This window comes from Coregonus lavaretus, assembly GCF_964263955.1.
Source record: "Coregonus lavaretus genome assembly, chromosome: 7".
Taxonomy (NCBI): Eukaryota; Metazoa; Chordata; class Actinopteri; order Salmoniformes; family Salmonidae; genus Coregonus; species Coregonus lavaretus.
The window spans coordinates 59694550-59714133 of record NC_139994.1 but is presented as its reverse complement, the minus strand read 5'-3'; the positions used below and the strand labels follow the sequence as shown (position 1 = coordinate 59714133).

General features: G+C 43.3%; 1 protein-coding gene across 2 annotated transcripts in view; it reads left to right on the top strand.

Annotated features, from left to right (window-relative positions):
• Positions 1 to 8900: 8900 nt before the first annotated feature.
• rtn3 (reticulon 3) overlaps positions 8901 to 19584 on the top strand; it is a 39830-nt gene continuing 29146 nt past the window's right edge. The window contains exons 1-2 of one of the 2 annotated variants that reach the window (XM_084165485.1): positions 8909 to 9174; positions 16715 to 16768. In XM_084165485.1, coding sequence (XP_084021611.1) covers positions 9078 to 9174; positions 16715 to 16768 — 151 coding nt within the window. In that variant the 5' untranslated portion in view covers positions 8909 to 9077. Of the gene's footprint in view, positions 9175 to 16714; positions 16769 to 19584 lie in introns of both variants that reach the window. The other variant, XM_084165486.1, reaches the window with a different exon arrangement.

The following is a 19584-nucleotide window of genomic DNA, read 5'->3' as shown; positions in this document are numbered from 1 at the left end:
CTCGCAAAGCAATGTTTTTCTGGACATTTACCAATTAACGCAATACCGTTTTGCTGTAGGCAAGACATTTTTTTGTCACATTTTAAAATCACATTTGGGCATCCATGAGACACAACATAAAATAAAAATAGGCTTTAATTATAGGGGCTTAAATGGTTGGCAAACATAAAAACACTCATGGGCATGCTCATTTAGAACCAAGTCTGATCATCTTATATAACGTAGCCTAGTAGTTCCCCAGACAACTAGGTTTATGCAATTTTTTATACAGAAATGTGATATTGCATAGGCAGGGATGGACAAAAATTACAAAATACCATACAGATCAAAGGTATCAAAATAAATTACAAAATACTTGTATTTTGACATGTATTTCATTAAAATACAGTAATACATTTGCAAGTAGCCAGCCCAAACAGAAACATTACATTTACTTGCTCTGACTGTGTTATCTACCTTAGTTGAATGCACTGACTTAAGTCACTCTGGATACGAGTTTCTGCTGAATGACCAAAATGTAAATGTATATGTGTAAATGAACATACCAAAATGATCTGCAAAGCACACTGGGTATTATTATTGGCCTCGGGGTCATGTCTAGATGGGATACAGTTTAACCTAATTATCCTAACCTGCTACATTCATTATCCTAACCTACTGGTAACCTTGTTTTGGAGCGGAGCTCATTAAAATAATACTCAGCATGCTTTGCAATTGTTAATTTTCTCATACACATTTATATTTTGTTTATTTAGCAGACACTGTTATCGCCCTACTTCTGATACAAATGCAGGGTGAAAGGGGGCCACAAAATGGTGAACCACTATAATTTAAAAATATATATAAAAGTATTTTGTATTTCGAAAATACAAATTACAGCTCTCGAATGTATCTTGTTACAAAATGCATTGGAGTGTAGTTCAGCTCAGTGTAATACAAATGACAAAATACTCAGAAGTAATTGAACTATACTGAACAAAAATATAAATGCAACATGGAAAGTGTTGGTCCCATGTTTCAAGAGCTGAAATAAAAGATCCCAGAAATGTTCCATATGCACAAATGTGTTTACATCACTGTTTGTGAGCATTTCTCCTTTGCCAAGATAATCCATCCACCTGACAGGTGTGGCATATCAAGAAGTTGATTAAACAGCATGATCATTACAGAGGTGAACCTTGTGCTGGGGACAATAAAAGGCCACTCAAATTTGCAGTTTTGTCACACATCACAATGCCACAGATGTCTCAAGTTTTGAGGGAGCGTGCAATTGGCATGCTGACTGCTGGAATGTCCTTCAGAGCTGTTGCCAGAGAATATAATGTTAATTTCTCTACCATAAGCCGCCTCAAACGTTGTTTTAGAGCAGGGGTGTCAAACTCATTTTAGCTCAGGGGCCACATGGAGGAAAATCTATTCCCAAGTGGGCCGGACCGGAAAAATCATGGTATATATAACTTAAAAACAACAACTTCAGATTGTTTTCTTTGTTTTAATACGATCAACATACAACATAAAGCTGGAGCCTGAGGACAGTGTGTCCAAAATAGTACAAGCACAACATCACTATTAATCATAAAACACGTCAAGTTTATTTGAAAATTCTAAAGAAAAAGAACACACAAACACACAATGCCTCAGTGATTAACAGAACTGTTTCACAGATCACAGAACTATATCAGGGTGTCATTTCTCAGGCAGAAATGTAGATAAAAATAATGAAATCCTGTTCCCCAAACAAGTGCAAGAACCACAGAGTCAAGAATAGGTTAAATATACAAATAAAATAAAATCAATTAAAAACAATAGCACATCAACATAAAAACATATAAACATAAAGCTGGAGCCTGAGGACAGTGTCCAAAAGCACAACATCACTATTAATCATAAAACACCTCAAGTTATTTGAAAGTTCTGAGGACAAAGAACACACAAACACACAATGCCTCAGTGATTCACAGAAGTATATCACAGATCACATAACTATATCAGGGTGTCATTTCTCAGGCAGAAATGTAGATAAAAATAATGAAATCCTGTTCCCCAAACAAGTGTAAGAACCACAGAGTCAAGAATAGGTTAAATATACAAATAAAATAAAATCAATTAAAAACAATAGCACATCAACATAAAAACATATAAACATAAAGCTGGAGCCTGAGGACAGTGTCCAAAAGCACAACATCACTATTAATCATAAAACACCTCAAGTTATTTGAAAGTTCTGAGGACAAACACACAAACACACAATGCCTCAGTGATTCACAGAAGTATATCACAGATCACAGAACTATATCAGGGTGTCATTTCTCAGGCAGAAATGTAGATAAAAATAATGAAATCCTGTTCCCCAAACAAGTGCAAGAACCACAGAGTCAAGAATAGGTTAAATATACAAATAAAATAAAATCAATTAAAAACAATAGCACATCAACAATAAACAACATATAAACATAAATCTGAAAGCGTTGCTCAAACTCCCGTAACAGTCCCGTTATTTTATCTTTTTACCGCTTCATGTCTGCCATATGTTGGGTCGCGCACACATTTTTCAGACAGGGGAAGTGAGCTGCATCACCACCGGCAAGTTGCATCTCCCACAATGACAGCTTCAACTTGAAAGAACGTATGCTGTCATAATACTGCGTGACAACTTTATTGCGCCCTTGCAGCTGTTTGTTCAAGTTATTCAGGTGCTCTGTAACATCCACCATAAATGCAAGGTCCAGCATCCATTCTGCGGAATGAAATTCTAACACTGGTTTGCCCTTTTCTTCCATGAACTGTTCAATTTCTTCTCGTAAATCAAAGAAACGCCTCAGCACAGCACCTCGGCTTAACCATCTTACCTCAGTGTGGTATGGCAGGCCATAGATGTGGTCTTTCTCTCTGAGAAGGCTGTCAAACTGACGGTGATTCAGGCTTCTGGATCGGATGAAATTAACAGTTTGGATGACCACCTTCATGACGTTATCCATCTTTAATGACTTGCAACACAAAGCCTCCTGGTGCAAAATACAGTGAAAAGTCAAAAAATCACGTCCTCCATTTGCAGATTGCACTTTCTCTCTGAACTTTGTCACAACGCCTGCTTTTTTCCCGATCATTGAGGGCGCACCATCTGTAGCCAGGCTGACAGCGCGGGACCAGTCCACTCCGACCCTGTCCAGCGCGCCGACGAGTGCGGTAAAAATATCAGCTGCTGTCGTTGTATCTGTCATCGGCACCAACTCCACGAACTCCTCGGTGTCATCAACTCCGCGGATGAAAAAATGGCCAGTTGTGCAACATCTGTAATGTCCGTGCTTTCATCAATTGCAACCGAAAACGCAATAAATGACTTTACTTTTTGCTTCAACTGGCTGTCCAAATCCACTGAAAGATCGGAAATCCTGTCTGCAACTCTGTTTCTTGTCAGGCTGATATTTGCAAAAGCCTGCCGCTTTTCAGGGCACACAATCTCCGCTGCCTTCATCATGCATGTTTTTACAAATTCACCCTCACTAAATGGTTTTGAAGCCACTGCGATTTCATTAGCAATGAGGTAGCTAGCTTTCACTGCAGCGTCACTGATGTCTCGGCTGTGAGTAAACACAGACTGCTGTTTCTTCAGACCCGCCAACAGTTCATTCACCTTCTCTCATCTCCGCTGTCCTTGAAAGTTGTCATATTTGTCGGCATGAAGACTCACATAGTGGCGACGAAGGTTATATTCTTTCAGCACTGCAACATGCTCTGAACACACCAAACATACAGCTTTCCCATTCAATTCCGTGATTAAATAGGATGACCATTTTTCTTGGAACACTCTGCACTCTGCGTCCACTTTTCTCTTTTTTGACAGAGACATATTGGGGCAATGAGGGTGCCAAAGCACATAATGTTAAAAGTAGAAGCCGTAATAAATATCGCGGGCAAAACAAAGTAGCTCATTGGCTGCACGTGCTTGACCTACTTGCTCTGCCCCGGTATAAACAGTTTGCTTGCTTAACACAATTGCTATTGCGCCATCCAGTGGACGCAATTGGAACAGCAGTTTATTTTATAGAAAAATTGCAGCGCATTTGTATACTTTACAAAATAATATATATATATATATATTTTTTTATATATATTTTTTTTTTTAATCATCTCGCGGGCCGGATTAAACCCGTTTGCGGGCCTGATCCGGCCCGCGGGCCGTACGTTTGACACCCCTGTTTTAGAGAATTTAGCAGTATGTCCAACCGGCCTCACAACCGCAGACCACGTGTATGGCATCGTGTGGGCGCGCAGTTTGCTGATGTCAACATTGTAAACAGAGTGCCCCATGGTGGCGGTTGGGTTATGGTATGGGCAGGCATAAGCTATGGACAACGAACACAATTGCATTTTATCGATGGCAATTTGAATGCACAAAAATGTTGTGACAAGATCCATTGGGGCCCATTGTGAGGCCCATTTTCTTTTAAGGTATCTGTGACCAACATAAGCACATCTGTATTCCCAGTCATGTGAAATCCATAGATTAGGGCAGGGTTCTTCAATTCCGGTCCTGGAGGGCCGAAACACTTCTGTTTTTTATTTCTACCTGGTAGTTAATTGCACTCACCTGGTGTCCCAGGTCTGAATTAGCCCCTGATTAGAAGGAGAGGATGAAAAACAGAGGTGTTTCGGCCCTCCAGGACCGGAATTGAAGAACCCTGGATTAGGGCCTAATTAATTTATTTCAATTGACTGATTTCCTCATATGAACTCTAACTCAGTAAAAGATCTATGACATTGTTGCATTTTGCGTTTATATTTTTGTAAAATACATGTAACCAGTGGCGATTTTAGCATGTAAATCTTGGTGGGGCAAACAAACAAAAAATATTTGGGGATGCATGCCAGCAAAGCCACTACACAACACTAAACAATACATTCATTGCTCTATAACGGTGACAAACGGTGCCCACAAACTGTTAGGGCCTACATGAAGCTGTCCCAACAGCAGAGTCCCATCAGCAGTCCCACTCCCAACACCTTACTACTGCTACACCTGGCTATCAGCTGAACCTTGTCTGGCAGCGAAACAGTTCATTCAGCCTCATTTACTGCCTTGAAAAAAAAACATAGCTAAAATGGCTGACCTGCTTAAACAAATGTGGTTTCTACTGACAATTGAGATGTACAAACTATGGCATAAGGGGACAACAAGCGGATAAGTGGCAATCCATAATTTCGATTAAGACATTTATGAGCGAGCTAGGACGGACGTAGTCAATATAACTACTTGTTCAGCACTTTTGAAATGTACAGCGACAGAATTCAGAACATAGGCCGTTCTTACAGTGTTCTCCCTGTACACCAAGTCAGAACTGTAGGATAAATAAAGGGGGCATATAAGCAGACAATGAAAGCTCTTATAATATTTGATGATTACATTTCTCTAAAACAGGTTATAACCTACATGTGCACCACCAAGTCAGAACAGTAGGCACAATTAAGAGGGGAAAATAGACCAAATTAGGATGAGGCACATGGGCTACTAACACAACATACTACACAACATACACTTAGTATTACTTTCTTAGCTACAGTATACATACAGTGCCTTGCAAAAGTATTAATCCCTCTTGGTGTTTTTCCTATTTTGTTGCATTAAAACCTGTAATTTAAATAGATTTTTATTTGGATTTCATGTAATGGACATACACAAAATAGTCCAAATTGGTGAAATGAAATGAAAATAATTACTTGTTTCAAAAAATCGAATAAATTAATAACGGAAAAGTGGTGCGTGCATATGTATTCACCCCCTTTGCTATGAAGCCCCTAAATAAGATCTGGTGCAACCAATTACCTTCAGAAGTCACCTAATTAGTTAAATAAAGTCCACCTGTGTGCAATCTAAGTGTCACATGATCTCAATATATATACACCTGTTGTGAAAGGCCCCAGATTCTGCAACACCACTATGTAAGGGGCACCACCAAGCAAGCAGCACCATGAAGACCAAGGGGCTCTCCAAACAGGTCAGGGACAAAGTTGTGGAGAAGTACAGATCAGGGTTGGGTTATAAAGAAATATCAGAAACGTTGAACATCCCACGGAGCACCATTAAATACATTATTAAAAAATTGAAAGAATATGGCACCACAACAAACCTGCCAAGAGAGGGCCGCCCACCAAAACTCACGGACCAGGCAAGGAGGTCATTAATCAGAGAGGCAACAAAGAGACCAAAGATAACCCTGAAGGAGCTGCAAAGCTCCACAGCAGAGATTGGAGTATCTGTCCATATGACCCCTTTAAGCCGTACACTCCACAGAGCTGGGCTTTACGGAAGAGTGGCCAGAAAAAAAGCCATTGCTTGAAAATAAAAATAAGCAAACATGTTTGATGTTCACCAAAAGGCATGTGGGAGACTCCCCAAACATATGGAAGAAGGTAATCTGGTCAGATGAGACTAAAATTTAGCTTTTTGCCCATCAAGGAAAACGCTATGTCTGGCGCAAACCCAACACCTCTCATCACCCCGAGAACACCATCCCCACAGTGAAGCATGGTGGTGGCAGCATCATGCTGTGGGGATGTTTTTCATCGGCAAGGACTGGGAAACTTGTCAGAATTGAAGGAATGATGGATGGCGCTAAATACAGGGAAATTCTTGAGGGAAACCTGTTTCAGTCTTCCAGAGATTTGAGACTGGGACGGAGGTTCACCTTCCAGCAGGACAATGACCCTAAGCATACTGCTAAAGCAACACTCGAGTGGTTTAAGGGGAAACCTTTAAATGTCTTGGAATGGCCTAGTCAAAGCCCAGACCTCAATCCAACTGATAATCTGTGGGATGACTTAAAGATTGCTGTACACCAGCGGAACCCATCCAACTTGAAGGAGCTGGAGCAGTTTTGCCTTGAAGAATGGGCAAAAATCCCAGTGGCTAGATGTGCCAAGCTTATAGAGACATACCCTAAGAGACTTGCAGCTGTAATTGCTGCAAAAGGTGGCTCTACAAAGTATTGACTTTGGGGGGGGGGGGGGGGGGGGGGGGGGGGGGTGAATAGTTATGCATGCTCAAGTTCTGTTTTTTTTGTCTTATTTCTTATTTGTTTCACAAGAAAAAATATTTTGTATCTTCAAAGTGGTAGGCATGTTGTGTAAATCAAATCATACAAACCGCCAAAAAATCAATTTTAATTCCAGGTTGTAAGGCAACAAAATAGGAAAAATGCCAAGGGGGGTGAATACTTTCGCAAGCCACTGTTTCTCCCTGGCATATTACATCATTTATGCAGCAGCATACAATACATTTTTGGACTCACCTTGTTGTGCTGTGCTCACTTGAACAGGAAGGTGGCGCGGTGGTCCTTCGTGGGCAAATTTTGTCATCAAAGTCTGGCATTCTCTGGATTTACGGCGCTTTCAAGACAACTGGGAACTCTGAAAAAAAACAAGGTCAAATCATGATGACGTCAGTGATCTTCAGGTCATAGCTCTAGAAAGAGGCCTGAGTTCCCGACTTACAATTCTGAGTTGAATGACCGTTCGAAACTTATTTTCCCAGTCGGAGCTAGTTTTTTCTCAAGTTCCCAGTTGTCTTGAACTCACTGAAGTCAGATTTCCCAGTTCAGAGTTAACAGTTGTTTTGAGCGCAGCAGAAATCATGCTGGATTGACAGCATGGCCAATGTTGAATGTTCATCATGTTAAGCTTGGAAAAGAGACCCTTAAACCCAGACTTGGGACCACACAGCCACTCCACTGAATAGCAGGCTAGTGATTGCTTTGTAATGCTAGCAGTTAGCCACTAATTCCTTGCAAACCACTCATTGTTGAATTTGTGATTTCTAACTTGTTGTGTAATGTTTATGTCCAATGGCAGATGAGCACCGATACGTTTTATCTATAATTTCTCTTCATTATTTATCTTCATATGACAAGGATTAAAACGCATTTGCCAGTAGATTGTCGACTTGATTCATGATGATGACTGCTAGCTTGCTAGCTAAGATTTTGAAAGTATGATGTTGACATGAAAGCTACTGTAGATATAACGTGATTTGACGTCATTTTATCTGTGACATTTACATTTTACATTTTAGTCATTTAGCAGACGCTCTTATCCAGAGCGACTTACGGTTAGTGAGTGCATACATTTTTTCATACTGGTCCCCCGTGGGAATCGAACCCACAACCCTGACGTTGCAAGCGCCATGCTCTACCAATGACCTTGAGCCTTCTTGGATGGGCACTTCTAATGTAACTTCTCAAGCTCTACCCTTAGATTTGGTGGTGATGTAGTGTCCCCATGAGTGACAGGACACTGAGCCAATCACAGCACAACTAGAGAACATTACCCAATCACGGCGCAACTCGAGAACATTACCAACCCCTACGCTTCGTATTTTCCGCTGGCTGCCCCACCACCACAGAAAGCACTGAGCTAGGCAGAAACACCAGAATGTTGGAGCTGCCTTACTCACGAAAGCAAAAAAATAGACATTATTTGTATGCAGGTTTATTAACTCAGAGATTTTATTATTATTTTATTTTTTTACATTGTTTGCAAACTGATATGTGACACGTATTAATGCCACAAAAACAGGGTAACATTTATTTTGGGTAAAAATGTGGGGCTCAAAACAGGCTCTGCCCCCACCTGTCCTGAATGACCAGTCACCACTGCATGTAACAGAAAACTGCCATCTCTGTGCATAGGCCTACACTGGGCTTCGTTTTTATTATAGCCTAAGCACTTTATAAGGCCTATTTACATTCTCAAATTAGAAAACATAGGGTCATGTTTGCATAATAAAATGTGGTAGGTATTTTGCCATAAATAGGCTATACATTTATAAACACAATGGGAAAATGTTGGGTATAGCCCTTTAAATGAGCGAACGTCAAACGTCCGCCTTGTTTCGCTCTTTCTTTCCTTCAGTACTTGGAACGTGCGCGTGAAGGTGCACAGGCTCCGTGACACTTGCACCCCGCTCTTGGGGAATAGGAGGGAAGTCGGAAGAAGAAGCTATTTAGAGGACAGCGATAACAGACAAAACATTTTTTTTTTTCTCGCCGCTACCGTGCAGAATATTGTGAAATTATAGGAAAATGGCAGATTCAATGACCCAGTCCGCCCAGATATCTTCGTCGCACGGGCTTGCCGATGGACAGAACTCTGTTGCGGCCAAAGACTCAAAAATGTCGGGTAAGATAGATGTCATTCAACAGAAACATTGAAATAGTCAACATAGAAATGGTGTTTAAACGTTCAGTAACACAGGTGCTTTGAAATAAAGTAGCCTGTTGCTCTAATGTAAGACTGTCAAAAAAACACATTTGTGTTTTAGGACTGTGAAAGGGAGGTACATTTAAAATGCTTAGTCCTACACTTATTTGTTCGTCGAGTAGGTTAACGTTAACTATTATCTTGGCCTCGTCTCTGTAAGCACTTGACATGGTCAAGTTGTTAAACAAATAGTCCAGGCCTTGTAAACTGATACGAGGTATTTTGCATTATTGTGGGCGTTAAAGGGGTGCTAAATATCCTAATATTAGACATTATGCTTGACCCGCCGCCCTTTACGGAATCGAACAATACTCCACTGACGAGAAATTGTTTTAGAACACGGATACCTACCCGTAGTTGGCTCGAGAAACGCGCACCAGGATTTGATGGAACACCAAACTAGTCTCCCGCTGGTTGCGAGGCCTCTGGGTTTGTCTTTTGTGTGCTTTGACAAAGTTCCCTCAACCTCTGCTTTGACTGAACTTTTTATTTACCAGACAAGGGAGAAGAATGTGGTGACACATTTTATTCTCTATTTGGGCCGCGGTGAAATGGCTACATATTGCAGCGACGGTGATCTGCACTGCAGATGCATTGTTACCAATTATTTATATATACTAAACAGGGGGCGCTGTTTTGAAGTCACCGTGCCTCAATCTTGGCACTCTCCCACCGTTGTAAAAAATATATATATATATATATATTTTGGAAGCTATATAAATGTATTTATTAACGTCTACATTCGTTTTTGCCACATTTATTCTATTACAGACACCTTACTGCATACTTTTAAAATTGTGAGCTTAACATATAACAAATATTTTAAAACATTTTCCTTAAAGTATACTTTTTAGAGATTACTAATGTTACTGTCTCCGCTACAACAAAAACATACTTAAATATATGTAATTTTGTTTTTGAAACATGTAATTGAAATACTGTAGAATTCCATTCCTACTGGGGAGTGGCCATATGGCCGACCGATGGCTTCAAAGCCTCTTAATGGCCAATACGTGGACGCATCAGCAAGCCAGGGTTTATATACATCATTGATTGTTATTGGGCAACGGCAAATTAAGGGAGGACCTCTTAAAGGCGCGCTGTCTTTTTTCTGTTGCCAAATGGCCTCTGCATTGGTAAACAAACCCATGCAAGAATATTAGTGCTTCACAGTCCAATCCCTCTCATTCGTTCACAATGATGCATAGATTCTATGGTCTGTTTTTATTTTATTTTTTGTCTCTGGATGCATATGTACGGTCTCTGCAACCATCTTCAAACTGACAGTTTATTGTCCATTAGGGAGGGGCATTTCAAATAGATTAATCCCATCTCTTCAGCAAACCATGTTTCACTAATGAAACTTAACACAAGCATCTGTTGGGAGTACATTTGGAGCTGTGTATATTAGACTGTAACTTGCTGTATATTAGACTGTAACTTGCTGTATATTAGACTGTAACTTGCTGTATATTAGGCTATATTGGCAAATGCTAATGGGGCAATAATAGTAAAATAAATGTTATACTGTAAAGTAGCCTAATCAGATGATCGATGTACAAACTGCTCTTAAATAGAAAACCATTACTTTATTGGTTGACGAACAGGCTATGCATTACAGGCTGACTTTACCATATGTTAACAACAAACCCCTTTAAATGTAGTTTACTGTATATCATTTCAAAGTCATGCTGAAAAGTGCTACAGCTCATATTGCAAACGTGGAATGCTTCTGTAATCTGTTGTACCCTGAATACCAGTTGCATTACCTCAAAGTGGGTGTGTTACAAAGGCGTTTACTAACTGGTACATATTTCAAAGGGGACTAATATTTAGGCCAGAGTGTTAACAAGTGTACATATAAGCTGTTTTTGAACTAATCTCCAAGAAATTCGCATTGCCTTCGCATTTTGGGCATTTTTCTGAAGTCAATGCTAAATTGTCAGGTGTTCAGTTGTCCATCTCACATTCTTTCATTTGGCCTGGGTCACACAGACCAGATGCCTGTTACTTGCTGTCTTGTCATTACACATTTTTTCCCCCTTACCTCGGCTGTATGATTTAACGATGACACTAAAGACCTCACTGGTCCCTTGGCGCTACAGTCATACAGTATCAGATATCACGTGGCAGAGTTAAAGACCTCCCTGGTCCCTTGGCGCTACTGTCATACAGTATCAGATATCACGTGGCAGAGTTAAAGACCTCCCTGGTCCCTTGGCGCTACTGTCATACAGTATCAGATATCACGTGGCAGAGTTAAAGACCTCCCTGGTCCCTTGGCGCTACTGTCATACAGTATCAGATATCACGTGGCAGAGTTAAAGACCTCCCTGGTCCCTTGGCGCTACTGTCATACAGTATCAGATATCACGTGGCAGAGTTAAAGACCTCCCTGGTCCCTTGGCGCTACTGTCATACAGTATCAGATATCACGTGGCAGAGTTAAAGACCTCCCTGGTCCCTTGGCGCTACTGTCATACAGTATCAGATATCACGTGGCAGAGTTAAAGACCTCCCTGGTCCCTTGGCGCTACTGTCATACAGTATCAGATATCACGTGGCAGAGTTAAAGACCTCCCTGGTCCCTTGGCGCTACTGTCATACAGTATCAGATATCACGTGGCAGAGTTAAAGACCTCCCTGGTCCCTTGGCGCTACTGTCATACAGTATCAGATATCACGTGGCAGAGTTAACAAAGCACCCGGTCTGGAGGAAAACAAATGAACCTATATAAATCTACTGATGCCAGCGGAGGTTTCATCTGAATGCAATGGGGCACAGACCAGGCTAGTGCTGTGTCATTCATTGTGTCATGTACTTTCGTATCCTAACATCTGTTGAGGCCAGTGTTGGCCAGTCTCTTTTTTTTATGCCTACTTCCTTCTCAACACACTTGAGTGACATCACTAAGGAAGTGACCAGAGAGATCAACCTGAGATCTCGCATCTAAAAGTGCATTGAGCCAGTTGATTGTCAGGGTTATTTAGTTCATGAAAAGCCACCCCCCCCACTATTATTTTACAAGGTGATTGCGCAAGCTCAATCAATGGAACCCTTTAGCTAAGGCGGCAGAATGTCCATGGGTCCTACTCTTGGTTAGACAGTACAGAAGAATTCGTGTTACAATGAATTCCGTATGACTCCGAAGAAATGCTATTCATGACGTTCGAGTTGGCAAAAGTGTTTGATTCAGTGCTATATCCTTTCTTCCTGTATCTTCTATTGACCAATCTGTTAATAGGAAGTTAAACCACTGCCGGTAAAACCAAAGCAACTACTGGACTGGACTGGAGATACATTATTCAAACTCATCGATATTGTCATTTCACCGTCCGTTATCAGAGCTAAATCCGGTGCTCTGCCGGCTCTCCGGTTTCATATGGACATTTGATCTGGATTTCCACCCGTTTTCAATTAGAACGACGGTCAAGGTCAGAAAATGGCAAGAGGTTTATGTTTAGTTTGACAGATGTGTGTTAGTCCAAGCTACACTAAATATACAGTAGTGACTAAAGATTCCTTTGGACTAGTGACATTATTAGGTGAAATGCTGCATTTTGTGGAGTAGGGAATCAACATTCTGCTGGTTTTAGCTTGAGAGCAATAAGATGCAGTGAAACAGATACAGGCTGAGGAATGATCCAGAATCTAGGCCAATGCAATGAGGAGCCTGCAGATAAGACCATGGCTGTAGTTTGTGAGAGAGTCTGGAGAGAACATGGGGTACTTTTGGCTCCCTCTCCCAGTCTACGCCTTTGGTTTTCTCTCCCTGTCTCTGGCTGGCGCTCTGCTCTGGCGGACTATATCATCTCTAAGGTCAGTGAATCGGGCTGAGGCAGCAAACTGCCCCCCCCCATCCAGTTGTGTACCATCGGCCCCCAGGGGCTCCAACATCCAACCCCCCATAGATGAGCCTACATCCAGATCCAATAGCAGAGAATAGGGCGGCATGGTGCCAAAGCAGGTTCACTTCCTACTCATGTCTGCCACCCATGAGAGATTTGTCAGAAGGCTGGAAGTGTTGGAAACATGAGCTATAAGAAGCACATTTTTCGTCTTGGGATCAGTCCGCTAAAAGGGAGTGGTTCTCTTCCATAGATCTTCTTAGATAAGTGACTCTTTGAGGTTGTGTTTTTTTTTTTTACACTGTGAGGATACTTTTCCATCTGAAATGGTTCATGTACTTGCACGCTACTAAAAATGGTTTCAGGCTATTTGGAATTGTCAGTGAAAGAAGTGGAAAGTTGATAGTAGAGTGAGAGTGAGAGTGCATAGGTAGAGTGAGAGTCTGGGCGAGTCTTAAAAAGAGGAATGTTGCATAGCAAGGGCTCGTCAACCTGACCAGCCAGTCTCCTACATCAATCATTTTGGGGCGAAGATGACACTTCTTGATTTACCGGCTCATTAACTTTACCATGTATTACAGACAGACAGACAGACAGTACCAGTCGAAAGTTTGAACACACCTACTCATTCAAGGGTTTTTCTTTATTTTTAACATTGTAGAATAATAGTGAAGACCTCAAAACTATGAAATAACACGTAATCATGTAGTAACCAAAAAAGTGTTAAACAAATCAAATATATTTTATATTTGAGATTCTTCAAAGTAGCCACCCTTTGCCTTGATGACAGCTTTGCACAATCTTGCCATACTCTCAACCAGCTTCACCTGTAATGCTTTTCCAACGGTCTTGAAGGAGTTCCCACATATGCTGAGCACTTGTTCTGTGCTTTTCCTTCACTCTGCCGTCCGACTCATCCCAAAACATCTCAATTGGGTTGAGGTCGGGGGATTGTGGAGACCAGGTCATCTGATGCAGCATTCCATCACTCTCCTTCATAGTAAAATAGCCCTTACACAGCCTGGAGGTGTGTTGGGTCATTGTCCTGTTGAAAAACCAATGATAGTCCCACTAAGCCCACACCAGATGGGATGATGTATCGCTGCAGAATGCTGTGGTAGCCATGCTGGTTAAGTGTGCCTTGAATTCTAAATCAATCACAGACAGTGTCACCAGCAAAGCACCCCCACACCATAACACCACCTCCTCCATGCTTTACGGTGGGAAATACACATGCGGAGATCATCCGTTCACCCACACTGCGTCTCACAAAGCCATGGCGGTTGGAAACAAAAATCTCCAATTTGGACTCCAGACCAAAGGACACATTTCCACCGGTCTAATGTCCATTGCTCGTGTTTCTTGGCCCAAGCAAGTCTCTTCTTCTTATTGGTGTCCTTTAGTAGTGGTTTCTTTGCAGCAATTCGACCATGACGGCCTGATTCACACAGTCCCCTCTGAACAGTTGATGTTTATGTGTCTGTTACTTGAACTCTGTGAAGCATTTATTTGGGCTGCAAGTTCATTTCTAATGAACTTATCCTCTGCAGCAGAGGTAACTCAGGGTCTTCCATTCCTGTGGCGGTCCTCATGAGAGCCAGTTTCATCATAGTGCTTGATGGTTTTTGAGACTTCACTTGAATAAACTTTCAAAGTTCTTGAAATGTTTCGTATTGACTGACCTTCATGTCTTAAAGTAATAATGGACTGTCGTTTCTCTTTGCTTATTTGAGCTGTTCTTGCCATAATATGGACTTAGCCCTATTTGGTAAAAGACTATCTTCTGTATACCCCCCCCCCCCCCCCCACCTTGTCACAACACAACTGATTGGCTCAAACGCATTAAGAAGGAAAGAAATTCCACAAATTCACTTTTAACAAGGCACACCTGTTAATTGAAATGCATTCCAGGTGACTACCTCATGAAGCTGGTTGAGAGAATGCCAAGATTGTGCAAAGCTGTCATCAAGGCGAAGGGTGGCTATTTGAAGAATCTCAAATATAAAATATATTTTGATTTGTTTAACACTTTTTTGGTTACTACATGATTCCATATGTGTTATTTCATAGTTTTGATGTCTTTACTATTATTCTACAATGTTAAAAATATAGAAAAACCCTTGCATGAGTAGGTGTGTCCAAACTTTTGACTGGTACTGTATACTGAGTCTACAAAACATTAAGAACATTGCTCTTTCCATGACAGAGACTGACCAGGTGAAAGCTATGATCTCTTATTGATGTCACTTCTTAAATCCACTTCAATCAGTGTAGATTAAGGGGAGGAGACAGGTTAAAGAAGGATTTTTAAGCCTTGAGACAATTGAGACATGGATTGTGTATGTGTGCCATTCAGAGGGTGAATGGGCAAAGCAAAATATTTAAGTGCCTGCATGCATACACTAGATCACTGATAGGGGGCGCTGTGTTGAAGCCACTGTGCCTCCATCTTGGCACTCTCCCACCGTTGTAAAAAATATTTTGGAAGCTATAGAAATACATTTAATGTCTACATTAGTTTTTGCCACATTTATTCTATTACAGACACCTTAATGCATACTTTTTAAGTTATGTGAGCTAAATGAAAAATGCATTAAAGTTTTCCTGAAAGTATAATGTTTTAAGGTTACTAGTGTTACTGTCTGCACTTAAACAAAAAAAGACTTAAATACATGTAATTTTGTCCTTGAAACATTTAAAGTACTGTAGAATTCCATTCATTCCTATGGAGGACTGCTCCTACTGGGGAGTGCCAATATGGCCGCCGGTGGCTTCAAAGCCTCTCAATGCTCAATACATAGCATCAGCAATCCAGGATTTCTATACGTCATTGTTGCCATCCCATCCCACTCACAGCTGAGGAAATTCCCTCTGGTGTTCCGAGCTGTTAAATGTGTGAGGAAGGAAAAGCAAAACCTTGTACCTCCTTAGATATTCATGGAGGCTGTTAGACGGTACTATTACTCCTCAAAAGCTGTTTCTTGTTCTTCAAGATCACATGAGATTCAGAAGTGAGGTAGAAAATGTGTTCACTCTAGGTTATGTAATTACCATCAAGTGAGTGCAATGTGGGTGCCTGATTGGCATTGGGTATTGTAAACCATAGGAGAAATAGGTACAAATTGCATAAAAATTACATGGAAAATACCATACAATAGTATGTTATGAATAGAGTGATGTTGTCGGAAGCATTGTTATTTGTGTGTAGTAAAGAAGAATTTGTGTTTGTCATAGTTTGTTTTTTGGTTATATTTCTCTGTTATTGTCTTTGCCTGCATAGGAAATGTTAAATGCATGGATAAAATTTATCATAGGTGTTTATTGGTAGTAAACTGGTAGACGCTACCAGTTGCATGGGGCTAGCATGTTAGTAGTTATTTTACCATAGCTTCTGACACAGAGCATACAATATTGTATAGTTGATATAAGGTTGGATTAGCGGAAGCCCTACTAGGCATCCAGTCAATGTCATTCTTTTGTTAATGTGTAAAATGGGGGACAGGGTGGGTGGACTGGGTGGGTGGGTGGGTGTGCTTTGGTTGTTATGGGGATAGGAATTATTTTCTGCTACTGTAGGATGTTCATTCTTCTGTCCTTTTAATTTTTTCAGATTCCTTTCTTTCCTCTTCGCCTGTATCTCTCATTCAGTCTCCTCAAGGCAAGTGTATGGTTCTGTTACGCTGCTCGCCTGCTATCCTCCATCCTCCCTCTCCTCTCTCTCTCTCTCTCCCTGTCCTTCTCTCTTGCTCGGCTGCCGCTGTAATGCCTTCCATCCCCCTCTCTCTCTAGCCCTTCTCCTACTCTAGGCCAGACCAAGAACTTCATATTTGAGGCCTGGAAACCTTTCATCCCACCCCCACTACGCAATCTTCAACCGAGCCCTCCCCCCACCCCTAGAAGCCATGTAACTGTATCCCATCTGTTTCCTATGTTGCTGACACTCTGCCGCCTGCACTAATTGCAATTTAGCAGGGCAGCGAGGCTCCTCCCTCTTTCAACAGTGTCTGACTGTTGGAATTTTCAAACTGCCCCAACTGGAGGCCAGACCTACTCAATTACTAGCAGCAACAGGGCCAACACCAAAGCCACTGACTGACACCCATGGTGCGTGGCAAGGGAGAATCACGTTTTCTTTAGGGAAGTTTGCACAGAGTTCAGGTTTAAAGCCTGTTTTTAAGGGAAGATGTCTTCAGGCATGCATGTAATGTACCATACCGGGTACAGCATATATGCTAGACACGCACCCTGACACGTGATGAACTGATTAATCCACAGATCTAATTGCTGTGTACAGTAATTGATCAAGCCATCTATTGATGGTGTAGTGATAAGTACATTGATTTCCAATGGAGTAGGTTGAAATTTCAATGGAATAAATTGGCATCAAGCACTTGAAAAAGGAGGCATAGTGTAGCATTATATACTCAAACAAGCAGCACAGTAATGAAGAATAGCGCGTGTTTGGAATTAGTTGAGTAATTCCTCAGCTCTCTCTAACCTCTCCCAGAACCCCCTGCTGCCTGTTCTTACCCCCATCAGAAAACTGACAAGGCCTACAAATGACAGCAAGCGGATCTATTTCCAGTCTTTACTGCCTGCTCCTCTCTGTCGCATTATTTAGGTCAACGGCACTGTAGGTCCAAGATAATCCCAAGATTGCCACCTTATTTTAAGGAAGCAGAGAGAAGTTCAAGTTCACTTTGTGTGCACGATGAGCAAAAACTCTAAAAATGGCTCAGGTTGGTTGTCCCAGAGGGGTCCTAGCTGTCCTTGGATAGATGGCCCCTTCCTCCAGCCCTTATGCCCCATCTCTAGGAGCCCCCCACCCCAGTACCGGCACCGGCACTGGAGGATGAGAGGCACTGCGGAGGGATCCACTACACTCTCTGCTCTATGCCTGCTTAAGGCCTGGGTCTGAGCCCCTCCACCCTGTCTGGGTCTGAGCCCCTCCACCCTGTCTGGGTCTGAGCCCCTCCACCCTGTCTGGGTCTGAGCCCCTCCACCCTGTCTGGGTCTGAGCCCCTCCACCCTGTCTGGGTCTGAGCCCCTCCACCCTGTCTGGGTCTGAGCCCCGCCACCCTGTCTGGGTCTGAGCCCCGCCACCCTGTCTGGGTCTGAGCCCCGCCACCCTGTCTGGGTCTGAGCCCCTCCACCCTGTCTGGGTCTGAGCCCCTCCACCCTGTCTGGGTCTGAGCCCCTCCACCCTGTCTGGGTCTGAGCCCCTCCACCCTGTCTGGGTCTGAGCCCCTCCACCCTGTCTGGGTCTGAGCCCCTCCACCCTGTCTGGGTCTGAGCCCCTCCACCCTGTCTGGGTCTGAGCCCCTCCACCCTGTCTGGGTCTGAGCCCCTCCACCCTGTCTGGGTCTGAGCCCCTCCACCCTGTCTGGGTCTGAGCCCCTCCACCCTGTCTGGGTCTGAGCCCCTCCACCCTGTCTGGGTCTGAGCCCCTCCACCCTGTCTGGGTCTGAGCCCCGCCACCCTGTCTGGGTCTGAGCCCCTCCACCCTGTCTGGGTCTGAGCCCCGCCACCCTGTCTGGGTCTGAGCCCCTCCACCCTGTCTGGGTCTGAGCCCCTCCACCCTGTCTGGGTCTGAGCCCCTCCACCCTGTCTGGGTCTGAGCCCCTCCACCCTGTCTGGGTCTGAGCCCCGCCACCCTGTCTGGGTCTGAGCCACGCCACCCTGTCTGGGTCTGAGCCACGCCACCCTGTCTGGGTCTGAGCCCCGCCACCCTGTCTGGGTCTGAGCCCCGCCACCCTGTCTGGGTCTGAGCCCCGCCAACCTGTCTGGGTCTGAGCCCCGCCACCCTGTCTGGGTCTGAGCCCCGCCACCCTGTCTGGGTCTGAGCCCCTCCACCCTGTCTGGGTCTGAGCCCCGCCACCCTGTCTGGGTCTGAGCCCCTCCACCCTGTCTGGGTCTGAGCCCCGCCACCCTGTCTGGGTCTGAGCCCCTCCACCCTGTCTGGGTCTGAGCCCCTCCACCCTGTCTGGGTCTGAGCCCCGCCACCCTGTCTGGGTCTGAGCCCCTCCACCCTGTCTGGGTCTGAGCCCCTCCACCCTGTCTGGGTCTGAGCCCCTCCACCCTGTCTGGGTCTGAGCCCCTCCACCCTGTCTGGGTCTGAGCCCCTCCACCCTGTCTGGGTCTGAGCCCCGCCACCCTGTCTGGGTCTGAGCCCCTCCACCCTGTCTGGGTCTGAGCCCCTCCACCCTGTCTGGGTCTGAGCCCCTCCACCCTGTCTGGGTCTGAGCCCCGCCACCTCTGCTTATGGCTTCTTAGGCTTTTTGCATGTTACCTCTGCTGGAGCCAAAAAGTAGTTTTTATTTATTTTATTGACTTTATTTTTTTCTTGATTTAATTTTTTTTTTGGTTGGTTTGTTTTCTGGAACATCATTTTGTTAGTGTTTAGAAAAGTAGCCTACAGGGTGTAGACAGTTTTAGAATATATGGTATAGAAAGAGGATTCAACTTAAACCAGACTGGACG